This window comes from Morchella importuna, assembly GCF_003444635.1.
Source record: "Morchella importuna strain M04M26 chromosome Unknown Morimp01GS006, whole genome shotgun sequence".
In the NCBI taxonomy this organism is placed as follows: Eukaryota; Fungi; Ascomycota; class Pezizomycetes; order Pezizales; family Morchellaceae; genus Morchella; species Morchella importuna.
The window spans coordinates 259,486-271,530 of record NW_025763403.1 but is presented as its reverse complement, the minus strand read 5'-3'; the positions used below and the strand labels follow the sequence as shown (position 1 = coordinate 271,530).

General features: G+C 51.8%; 4 protein-coding genes across 4 annotated transcripts; 2 read left to right on the top strand and 2 right to left on the bottom strand.

Annotated features, from left to right (window-relative positions):
• Positions 1 to 349: 349 nt before the first annotated feature.
• On the bottom strand, positions 350 to 943 carry LAJ45_02978 (uncharacterized protein; the record flags this gene model as incomplete). Its single annotated transcript, XM_046112569.1, has 2 exons — positions 350 to 776; positions 843 to 943. The coding sequence occupies 2 exons, from the start codon at positions 941 to 943 to the stop codon at positions 350 to 352; spliced, it is 528 nt and encodes a 175-aa protein (XP_045974058.1).
• Positions 944 to 1,544: 601 nt separating this feature from the next.
• LAJ45_02977 (uncharacterized protein) lies at positions 1,545 to 2,891 on the bottom strand (the record flags this gene model as incomplete). The annotated part of the gene is made up of 2 exons (XM_046112568.1): positions 1,545 to 2,633; positions 2,817 to 2,891. The coding sequence occupies 2 exons, from the start codon at positions 2,889 to 2,891 to the stop codon at positions 1,545 to 1,547; spliced, it is 1,164 nt and encodes a 387-aa protein (XP_045974057.1).
• A 2,076-nt stretch (positions 2,892 to 4,967) lies between these two features.
• LAJ45_02976 (uncharacterized protein) lies at positions 4,968 to 6,631 on the top strand (the record flags this gene model as incomplete). Its single annotated transcript, XM_046112567.1, has 2 exons — positions 4,968 to 5,716; positions 5,905 to 6,631. 2 exons carry the CDS (start codon positions 4,968 to 4,970, stop codon positions 6,629 to 6,631), a joined length of 1,476 nt encoding a protein of 491 aa, XP_045974056.1.
• A 12-nt stretch (positions 6,632 to 6,643) lies between these two features.
• On the top strand, positions 6,644 to 7,972 carry LAJ45_02975 (uncharacterized protein; the record flags this gene model as incomplete). The annotated part of the gene is made up of 1 exon (XM_046112566.1): positions 6,644 to 7,972. The coding sequence occupies one exon, from the start codon at positions 6,644 to 6,646 to the stop codon at positions 7,970 to 7,972; it is 1,329 nt and encodes a 442-aa protein (XP_045974055.1).
• Positions 7,973 to 12,045: the final 4,073 nt, after the last annotated feature.

Below are 12,045 nucleotides of genomic sequence, written 5' to 3'. Positions count from 1 at the left end.
ATAAGGGCGGTAAATGGGTGAGGAATCGCCGTACCTCGAACGAATCGAGGAAAAATCGATGTGCCGTGAAGAAGAGCTGTAGTCAATATCGCGAGAATAAACAGGTATAGAAGAAGGCATGGGCTGTGAGGATATCGGATGTGCTCTCTGAGATGCCGAGAATGCCCCCTGAGATGCCGGGGATGATCTTTGAGATGCTTCCTGGCTGGGTGCCGGAGTGGGTTTGTAGGATGTGGTGGGCGCCCACTGGGATGCGTTCTGTCTGGGTGCCGAAGTGGGAGCTGCTCTCCGTACTACATTTGCACCCGGACGTGCTCCCCTCTGAAACGTTAGCGTTTTGACCTTAACATTAATGACTGGGATGGAGTCGAACCTGTACCACATCCACCGACACGTCGGAGGAAGCAATAACCTCCGCTACCGCTCCGGTTGGTCTCCTCCGAGCATTGCCCAGTGCTCTGGCAGTAGTCGGCTGTACTGTACGAGGCCTCTTCCCCGTACTCTGGGATCTCTGCTGGGTGGAAGCTTGAGATTCTTCTTCCACGTCATCCAGATTCTCTTCAGAGCTCTCCTGGGCGTTCTCTGAGGAGTCGTCGTACTCCGAGTGGCTGGTATCGGCGGTTTCCTCCACCTCTTGCACTTCAACGCTGCCAGTATTGCCATCGGGGAGATGGAATTCTACCCTTCTAGGGCTGCTTCTTCCAGTCGATGTGTCGGTAGAACGGAGAAGCCCTTTACGCACTATTGGGGCGGTGGTCGACTGACTGCTCCGAGTTCTGGTCGATTAACTACTCCGAGTGTTAGTTGACAGTGCGGTCAATGCTCGGAATGGTATTTCAGACCCGTCAGTCTGTGAATCATCATGCTCTTCGGGTGGTACTGGGAGTCGTGGTCGCTTTGTGGAAAGAGGTGTAGAACCTGCGGATCGCTTGTTGAGAGGCATTCTGCTTGCTGGCAGGAGTATCCAATGTGCTCTATGAGCATTCTTCTGCGTGTTTTGATCAGAAATGAACGCTTGGCGACAGAGTTTTCGTCGCCAAGCGAGAAGAATTTTCACCGCTAACCTCCTATGGTATCGATCCGCTCCACCGCATCCCGGTCCGCTCACCCGCATCCGAGTCATTTCTAATCACTCGTTTTACTGCACTTTCTAAAGCGATAACGAGTGCTCTGATAGCAATGTAGAAGTTTGAGCCGATTGCAATTCAATTAAGAAGAAATGGAAGAACGTAATCAAATCTAATCTAATCTAATCTAATATAAGAAAATATAAAACGATGAAACCCATCTATTCATATAAAGAGATCCAGACATCAAATAGCACCGAACCAAATCCCAGGAGCACTGGCCAGTGCTCAGAAAACAAGACATACCGCTATTCAGAGGTAAGCGATCGTTGAGCAGAAAGAGAGACGAGAGATTATACCAAAGAAGAGTAATGATGCCAATAGCACTCGCAAGTGCTCAGAAAACAATACAAACCCCTATCCAGAGGTAAGCATTCGTTGAGCAGAAAGACAGACGCGAGATTATACCAAAGAAAACTAATGATGCCCGCCATCACCACCACCGCCGCCACCACCACCACCACCACCACCGCCCGGAGGTCCGCCCGGAGGAGGATTACCACCGCCCGGAGGTCCGCCCGGAGGAGGATTAGCACCGCCCGGAGGTCCGCCCGGAGAAGGATTACCACCACCACCGCCACCGCCTCCACCACCACCACCGCCTCCACCACCACCACCGCCTCCACCACCACCACCGCCTCCACCACCGCCTCCACCACCAGCAGCCGCGAGTGCGTCAGCAGCCCTCTTGGCTGCTATCCCGGCAGGCGTCCAGATTACTCCCTGTACAAAGTTCGGGTCAGCAACCCCAACACCCAAAGGATATTTCCTCAGGTATTTGGGGTCTAAGTCGTCGATAGCATCCTGCTGTCTATCTCGACGTCTAACAAGAGTCTGGATTAGCCTTTGATTACTGGCATCAGTTCTGGGTAAATATACCCTCAGTCCTTTAGCATTGATGCGGTGGCTTCCCTCCTCGTAATCAGAGTCCTCTGCAGGAATATCGATCATGGTATAATCGTCTTCTTTGATATGAGGGAATGCCCGGTTCAGCGGGGGTGATTCAGCGCCACCCAAATTAGCACCCGCGCCTGCTCTGTGGAGCACCGCCAGTATTCTCCTAGGCCTGCCAACGCTATTCTTCAACCAACCTTCGACCTCTTCCGAATCAGTGATTTGGACCTCCATTGGCCGAACAGGTGGATTGGATGCCGGTGGAACGTTATCCAGTGCTCCCCAGATACTCCTGATTGCTCTGCCAGGTGCGGTGTGCTTCAGGATCAAATTGCAGAGCTCTGGAAACGTTATCTTTGTCAGAATTCCAATGAACGAAGGCTCATTTTGCGGATCGTTCCAGTCATAGGTAGGAGGCGGGACAACGCTGAAGAATGCTCCTAGAGCATCGGGGTCTACCACCGTGACCATTATGGAAGGTCTATCGAGATCTGCGGACACTGGATCCCGTTTACGCTTCCTAGAGCGTTGGGCGGGCTGTCCACCGTCGTCATCATCATCACTATCGCCGGCAGCTTCTCTGTACTCGCGATTTCCCTGCCCTCTCGATAGCTATTCCTTCTGTCCAACATCACCAATCAGCCACTTCAAAGCGTCTGCGAGTGCTCTACGGGCTTCGGAATCGACTCCTGTCCAAATAGGCAGGAAAGCGCGGAGGGAGCGTAAGTTCATCAAATACAGGCATAGAGCATCGAACGCTGCTGCCCCGGAAACGCTTTTATTAACCCAACTGACGTTCTGTATCTGCGCTTTGAGGCTGTTGCGGATGTTAGTGTACACTTTAGGTAGGTTGAGCAAACCTAAAGTCATTTTTGCTTTATTCGCCTGAGTCATTCTGAATTGACCTTGAGCGGTGGGAGATGCTTCCGGAGCACTCGTGTATCCTACCTGAGCACTCGGGGTGTTTCTGGGGCACGGGCTCTGCTGCTTCGTCTCTGCTCTACCGGTGAAGGAGTGTCTAATGCTCTGGAGGGGCCAGCAACTGAACTCTGTATTGGTAGCCGGCGAGGGGGTCGGGTTGCTGTCTTTGGTGCTCTCTGTGAAGCACTGACGGTTGCTGCTGGAGCAGTGGAACGAACTGGAAGCACGGCTCTACGGACAGGGGCTGGTGGTGGTGGCGGTGAGCTCCCGAGTTCTGGGGAATCACTGGGGACTCGTAAAAGTGCCCGTCTTCTTCTTCTTCGGGGTGCCGAGCTTGCTGCCAGGCTTGCTGCTGGGCTTGCTGCTGGGCTTGCTGCTGGGCTTGCTGATGGGCCTGCTGGGCTTGCTGCTGGGCGTGTTGCTGAGCGTGCTGCTGGGCGTGCTGCTGGGCCTGCTGGGCCTGCTGCTGGGCGTGCTGCTTGGCGCTTTGCTGAGTGTGTTGCTGGGCCTGCTGCTGAGCCTTCGCCGTTGGAGTCAGAATCAGATTGCAATGATATCCACTGCTTTGGGAAGAGTCCTTCAGCGTTTTTAGGGCTCTGGCTGAGGGGGGCAACGCTAGGAGGCGCTTGCGAGTGCTGAGGGGGAGGTGGTGGGAGCTGCGGGGGACTTGAAAGCACTGGCGAGTGCTCCGAGGATGTCTCTGCTATCTCTTCCGGGATAGCCTCTAGAGTTTTCCGCGACTTTCGACGTGAGGAACGGGAAGATCTATGCTTCTTGTGTTTTCGGCGGGAGCGTTTGTAGGTACTACTGCTACTGCTGCTACTACTGCCAATATTATCAATACTGGATTCGTCTGAATCTTGATCTCGATGGCGCCTCTTTCGACTTTTGTGAGGTTTTTCGATATTCTGTGAGCGCTTGGGAGTGCTCTGAGAGGAGTTTGGAGTCTATTGTAAATGTGTGATGAATATGGTTCAGAAAGCAATCGGGTTAAGGAAGATATACCATCTTATATATGATTGCAAAGTGTATAGCTTGAAAGCTTGAACTTGAAACGAAACTTGAAAGCTTGAACTTGAAACGAGACTTGAATGCGCTTTCAAGAGGTAATCTTGAAAGCTTAGATAGCAGAGCGCTTGAAGTGATAGGTAGTGCTGGACTTGAAATTCAAGATGGTTAGGAATATCTCACGAACTGGAAGGAGGAGAAGGGTGCTCTTATACCGAGTACAATCAGCTTTACCAGACTCATCATCGTCCTTCCCAGAGCACCACCATATGCTATACGAGCACTCGAGATTGCTATAGGAGCACTCGAGGGTGCTGTATGAGCACCCTCGGGTGCTCCTACCGTGCTGAATGTTTGCTCCCATAGATGACGTAGATGAATGCTCTAGGCGCACTCGAAAATGCTCTGGTGGTTTGATTCAATTTGAAATGACGTAGATGAATGCTCTAGGCGTACTCGAGGATGCTCTGATGGTAGCATCGATAGTGGTGTCGGCAGCATTCCGGTGTTGGGTTGTTGTTTGTGTTCTTGTTGGTATCGGTGCTCTGTGCGCTAGGAAGCTGAGTCGGAGAGAATCTATCCTTTGAGATCGTAGTCGATATTGGTGTTGAATTTGGCGCTGAGAATAGTCTCTCGATCTGAATAGCATCCGCGAGTGCTCACAGAGAGTGTGCGAGTGCTCAGAGGGTAGAACGTAGCATCGCTGGCGGCCTGATTGTGGTGATTGTTGTTTCTTCCTGTTGTATTTGTGTTGGGGTTTGTGTTTGCATTATTCGGTTGGAGATGTATGACGTCAAGATTTGCCTCGCTATGGTGGAGGTGCGAGCGCAAGGCTCACAATCATTTGGCGAGCGCTCTATAGCGAGCACTCCGCATGGGGTGACAAATCGCTTGTAGAGCACTCTGCACAACCGCTTGGCAGCGAGAGCCTCATGTGGTGACTAATTGCTATTAGAGCACTCTGCACTGCAGGAAAGAGCCTCCTCAGCCTTGGCAGACTGCAAATTCTCGAATTCAATGAAATCGTCTTGCCCTTTTTGCAGCAAGAAGTACAGCTCCTCAGCCAACTTTGACAGACATCTTCGAACGATCCATCCTCTGGAAGCAGATGAATGGTTGGGAAACCAATATTCGCTCCTGGAGCACGATCAACCTGCGGAGACTCCCGACGACACTGATGAAAGCCCAGAGAGCATCCCCGACTGCTATTCAGACACGCATTACGCTTCGGAGTCGGATAGTTTTGACCAAGATTCCGGTAACAATTCGGACCTAGAATCTGGATCATATTTCGTGATGGAAGAGGCAGACGGCGATTTAAATGGACATAAGGCATCTACAACAGTTTATGAGGGTGCTGGGGAACCACTTTACCGCTCGGAGGACTACGACGAATGCTCACAGAGCCTTCTCCGATACCCATGGCACCCATTCAGGTCAGCATACGAGTTCAGAATGGCAAGGTATTTCGTACTGTCCAAAGCCTCCCAGGGAAACATCGACAGCTTCTTTCTACACGCTCCGCCAAGCAGTGACGAGTGCTCCTACAGCACTGGGCGAGGTTTTATCAAGAGGCTGGAGGAAATGAACGACATATTGGGAAAGTCGAGCTGGAATCATTCGGAGGTGAATATTGGGGGGGAGAAGATCTCTTACTACTACCGGGATCCAATGGTAGTCGTCCGATATCTTTTGGGGCAACGTGCCTTCCGGGAGTCATTGGTGTACTCGCCGGTGGTGGAGCATAATGAATTCGGCGAGCGAATGTACGGGGAAATGCATACAGGAGATTGGTGGTGGGAGATACAGGTCCGTAGGCGTCGCCCTCTCAACTTGAACTCCGAGTACTCCAGGAGATGTCGCTAATGCTTTCTCGATAGAATACGTTACCGGAGGGGTCCACTGTCGTACCAATTATCTGAGCATCGGATGGCACACATCTGACAAATTTTAGCGGGGACAAGAAAGCCTGGCCAATCTATCTTACCATCGGGAACATCAACTCGTCGGTGCGCAACAAGCCCATAGGGCATTCATTCATTCTCCTAGGGCTTCTACCTGTGGCACCGAAGCTCGGGAAGAATACAACACTCGCTAACTCCGTTTTACGACGTCAGAGTCAAATGGCGCTGCACCGCGCTCTTGGGGAGATCTTTCAAAGCATTCGCGAGTGCTCTCAGAAGGGCGAGTTAATCAAATGCGCCGATGGCTACGAACGACTATGCTTTCCGGTGCTCTCGGGCTGGATCGCTGACCAACCCGAGCATTCAAACTTGCAAAACATTAGCACTAGTGCTTGCCCAAGATGCGAGGTGGAATTCCACAGTCTTGGGAGCACTCGCCGGAGCCCTACGCGCGATCACGAGGATTACCGGGAGAGGGTAAAGCTATTCAGGGAGAAACCGGGAAACCTGGGACCGGTGGAATACCTTGTCGCGAGATCAGTAAAGACACTCTTCAATGCTTTCTGGGGTATGCCGAGGGTTAATCTGTACGATCTCAATAAACCGGACATATTGCACAATATCTACCTGGGGATGTTGAAGCACATGATGGAGTGGATTCAGGGCTTCTTGAAGAAGCATCACCGATTGAAGGAGTTCGACAGCGCTTGGGCTTCGATTGCGCCTTACCCTGGGCTGGCAGTACCAAACAAAGCATATCGTTCTACCACCCAATGACAAGGGAAAGAGATGCGCAATCTGGGGCGGGTCGTTCTTGGAGCACTCGCGGCTGCTCTGAGAAACCCGGGAGTGGCTGCCAGGAGCGACTTCGCAAAAGCGTTGAAATGTGTTCGAAGCCTAATAGACTTCCACTTAATGGCGCAATATGGGAGTCATACAACGAGCACGCTGAACTATATGGAGAACTATCTCGAGGATTTCCATAAACACAAGGATATCTTTTTAGAATTCAGGGCGTACAAGAAGACGTTAAAGGATGCGAGAGATCGAACGAAAGCAGTAACTACCTCCCAGAGCACCCAGCAACGCTCCCAGAGCACCCAACGAGGCTTGGAGGAGATCCGGGAGATTCGGGAAAGATCGCACTTCAACTTCATCAAATTGCACATCTTTATGCACTACCGGGAGCACGTTGAGCGCTTTGGGAGCATTCCTCAATACTCCATGGACGTCAGTGAGCTTGCCCATGTACGGCAAGTAAAAGAAGGTTACAGAGCGTCCAATAAGGTTGATGCTGCGATGCAGATACTGGACTATGGAGGAAGGCGATTGGCGTTAGAGATCCGAATTCTAAATCTGAAAGATATCGTCGGAGGTCCTGAGAGCACTGACGACATCCTCTGGAGCCATCGGGATAACCTCAAGGAGTTGCTCGACATTTTCAAAATCGAGGACCGCAGGAAAACGCCGAATGAACGCTCAATAGTAGAAAGCGGACTGCCCCTGAAGCGTCTTTGCAATCCCTCCTCGAAATCGGAAAGACTTTTCAACGTGGCAGATAGACTGCAAATGAGCCATATCACGCTGTATCGCCTGATAAAGGAGTATACTGAGGATGCGGGATGCTCTCAGAGCTTTGCCAGAAGCTCTGAGAGCATTTTGGAGCGTCGAGTGGAGGTTTTCACATGCTTGCAAGTTCCGATACCAATATTCCAAAGACCTGACGTATACGAGGTTCACAACATCAGGTGTACAGGAACATTATCTTTTAGGAAGGGGAAAATAAGAAAGGATTGGGCATGGGTATCGGTAGGTTCCTCAGAGCAGTGGGGAGTGTTTCGGGGACGCTTACCAGGACGAGTGGAGGCTCTGTTCAAGGTACGGGATAGCACAGGGCGCGCACATAGACTATGTGTAGTTGAGCTGCTTGAGGCGAAGGATCGTGGTATCGCTGATAGCTCACATGGGCTGCTGAAAGTCTGTAGGAGGAGGAGGAAGAGGATGTGGGTCGTGAATATTCGGAGTATATTAGGAATGGCCCATTTGTTCGAGGTGGATGCTGGCAATTGGCTGGTAAATACTAGGATAGATTTGCGTACGTGGAATGAATTCAGTTGAATGCTGTAAAGCATTCCCGAGTGCTATGCAGTGATATGAGAGGATTACCGAGTGCTATCCAGTGATATGAGAGGAATACCGGGTGCTATTCAGTGAATGCTCTGAGGGCAGTGGCGAGTGCTCTACGAGTGGAATGTTAGACCCAATTGGACCCTCTAATTCAAAATTCGTGTCGTTCTGCTAAGCATGCGGATTGGAAGAGGGAGGTAAGTTTCGGCCGCTCAGTATCTGAGTCTGGCTATCCTGCAAGCTCGCCCCAGGAGGACGCGGTAGGCAGGCATTGGTCTTCCGACCAGTAAAGTCATCCTGCACCTTTTTCCATTCCATGTTGCTGATTAGGCATGGACATTGAGCTTTTCAGACGAGCCGTACCATGGCCTCAACCTCAAGGCTTATGCCTTTCACGAATCAACAGATACATACACGTTCATCAAAGGTTTGGTAGCCATCTCCAGTATACACGACAGTGCTCGTATCAGTATTCCGCGACTGACCGTTCAGCGGCGTGAAGAATACCCACGTGAGATATTGTTTGAGAGAATGGCGATGCCTACCTTGCCTTTGAAGAAAGCGTATCGATTCATATGGGTCTAAGTAGGGGATGTCCCACCTTGAATAGTATTATCAAAGATGTTTTGGTAGCTCTACGAGCATTGGTCAGTGCTCTCCAGACGTGGGCTTAGCAGTGCCTGGAAAACCATGTTGACGAAGACTGTCTTGGCGTGAGCGATATGCTCCGGCGGTGTCTGGCGAGCAGCTCGGTGAGAATGCTCTCCTGGCGCAGATAGCACTGATGAGTGCTGTCAGGGCGCTGACGCTGTCTCCTGGCGACCCCCGACGCGTCCGTGATTCATTGCCAGTCACTGGGCGGAGACTCATTCGTTGATCGTTATCCAGACGTAGGAGGCATACCCCGGGCATGTCATGGCGGGGAGAGCATTGCCGGGTGCTCTTAGGACGTGCACCACATTGCCTGGACGTTCCTGATGCGTGAAGGTGCGCAATGCGCCTAGAGAAGATCGTGGAGAGAGCATTGCTGGGTGCTCTGGAGATGTAGGTGATATCGCTAGGAGCACTCTGTGGACAGCAGCATTAGCGAGCGTAAAAAAAAAGCTCATTAGGAGGACTCTCCGGTACTGCTTGGAGCGAGTGCTCTGTTTGGAGCGAGTGCTCTGCTTGGGCGAGTGCTCTGCTAGGAGCGATTGCTTTGTTGGAGGGCTCTGCTTGTGGCAAGTGCTCTGCATGAAGCGAGTGCTCTGCTTGGAGCGAGTCCCTGGCGGAGTATATAGACGATTATGCGCCCTGGTGCTGCCAGAGAGGGAAAATAGTGCTCAGGAGGCGTCGGGCGCGGGAATGTATCGTCTGGCACTGTTACGGGAACTACGGAGCACTGTTCTAAGAGGCTTAGGACAATGAGGAATACGAGTGACGGGTTGTGATGCAAGGACGGTCGGGTAACGAAAGGACAAGCATAGAAAGGTATCGGGTAGTGTGGGAGCACGCGGTGTTACCACACTAGTGTTATACTATTATGACGGCACACTTACTGTTGGGTGCCTCACCCGGAATAGAATAGGAAGTGGGGCTTACGGCTGTAGGCTGTTCTACTTAGGGAAGTAGGTCTAGGATAATAGTATGGTACAACCCGATGACTGGCAATTGCAAGGTTCATGGTTACGTGTCGGAATTAGAATGGAGGACGGAACTATGCGGGGGCGCTTTTCTATCTGGGTTATCTTCGGGAGCGTTATCTTATTCTATTATCGTTGTATCAGTTAGTATTAGAAAGCGGGCCTTGGCATAGGTTCCAACATGTATAAATAGGGCTCGATTCTGCGAAGACTTGAGGGTATCATCAACCATCAAGTCAGGAATCCGAAAGGAATAGGGGACTACAGAACAGCGACTCGCTAAGACCTGTAGAGACCGCCGATTTCTGAGTAACATCCGTTTGATGAGTTGCAAGTTGGACCTGGCGGGTTTCTTAGCGAGGTATTTACTACCTACTCTACGCTATTGGAAACACTAGAGATCCTTGAAATACTTGAAGAGCAAAGCCAGATTTTATTTCTTAAGTACGCTTTACATAGTTACTGTTGTAATCGGCGGTAATTTTTTCAAATGTATGGCTTATAGGAATTAAACACTATATTGTACCTTATCCCTAACTTTACTCTTTACCTATCGCATACACTACCAAAGTCTCGATAAGACAACTACTCGCTTAAACCAATACTCTGAGTATTTTGCTTAGTGGCGGATAGTCACCGTGCTCTCGGTAGAAGAATAAGCGCTTAGTCTATTAGAAAAGACCAAGGTACTATATGCACCCCCGAGTGGCAACAGCAGCCATCGATAACTACCTTTGCGCTACATCCTTCATCGTTCGAAGAGGAAGCGCCGAACATCTATACTGCGGATATCTTCACTACACAGGTTTTTTCGCAGAAGCAGGAACTACCGCTACTTTCGAGGAACACGACCCCGAAATCCTCAACTACCCAGAACTCTTCCCAATCAAGATCACTCTCTCCCAACGATCTTTCGGACTTGCTCATCCAGCCCCCTGGTTCATTGCCCAACCCTGGTGCAGAAGGCATCCACAGCTCAAACTCGAGCAACTTAGCAATGTCAAGGGCTCATCAGCAACGGTCGGAGGAAGACTACAACATGGAGAGGTCAATCGCCTTGAGAGATCGAGGTATATTGGAAACCCAGGCGAAGAGGCGCCACAGGAAAGAGAGAGATGTGCCGATAGGCTCCCTCTTCGCATCGACGAGGCAGGAAGAATCCTATGGGCAGGCGAGGAGGCGGCAGGTAGACCACCGGGAATTCTCCCCATACGTCACCCCAATCAGAGAAAGATCCTCTACTCAGAGGCCCTCGGTGCCTCGGGTAATGGACGACGACGAGGATACCAACATGGACGTAGAGGAACGGCGGGTGGAGAACCCTTTTGGCGATCTTATTGGGCAAGAAGTCCAGCGACAAGGGGCCCCCGTGGTACAACAGCTCAGCCGCGGGATCGAGGAACTCAGCATGCACGTGCGGGATATTCCCATCCTCAGGGAACTCACCCGTCAGCAGCAGGAGTACACCAACAAGATCGTCGAGGACCTCCACGCCAAGTTCGCTGGGGACAGAGCCGAGCGCGACAATCAGCTCAACCAGGTCATGGCTCAGCTACGAGCGGAATCCACCGCCGCTACCAGCAACCTCGGTCAAGTCCTTGGGCAGATCGTGGAAGCTACTAGGGCGCATCAGGAAAGGCAGGAGCGACAGGATCAGCACATAAATGCGCTGACCAACTTCGTTCAGCAACTCCCCAAAGATGGCCCTGTACAGATACCCGCGGAGGTTATGGCTGCCCTCGAGAGGATGGAACGGGACAGACAAGCTGCGATGGAAGATCAGTTCGCAGGCACGAAGAAGAACCTGGAGGAGATAATCGAGCAAATGCGGGTGGCAGCCAATAGAACGGCAGCAGCCCCAGAAGGCTCAGGAGGCGGAGGCGTAGTACCCCCCCAACCTCCACAGAACCCCCCTAGCAATTCCGGAGAAAGACCGGAAGGATCAGGGAGCCAACCCCCCGTGCCCCCTCGCTCCGAGGCAAGGGGAAGCCAGCAAAGTGAGCAGGGAGGCAGGGGAGGCAACGGCAATAACGGCAACGGCGGAAACCGCGCAAGACCACGAGGCCCATCCCCCTCAGACTCATCCAGCTCCTCCGATTCAGAGGACGATCGTCGAGCACGCGAACGAAGGCAGAGAAGACGGGAGGAGCGAAGGCGCCGTAACAGGCAGCAAGAGGTAGACCTCATGCACCCCCCTCGCGCCACCCTGGGTGATACGCCAAAACAGGCAAAAATCCCCTTCTCCGGAAAAGCCGACGAAGATGTGCGACACTGGATCGACCAAATGGAAGTCTTAATTGAACTTCAGAGGAAAGTCCGGTGGGACGACCAGACCAAGATCCTGTGGGCATCCCTGGAACTTACCGGGAGTGCGGCAAAATTCTGGCGAAACTTCGTGGAACGATTATCGGTTGATCCCAGCATCGGGACATGGGAAAATTT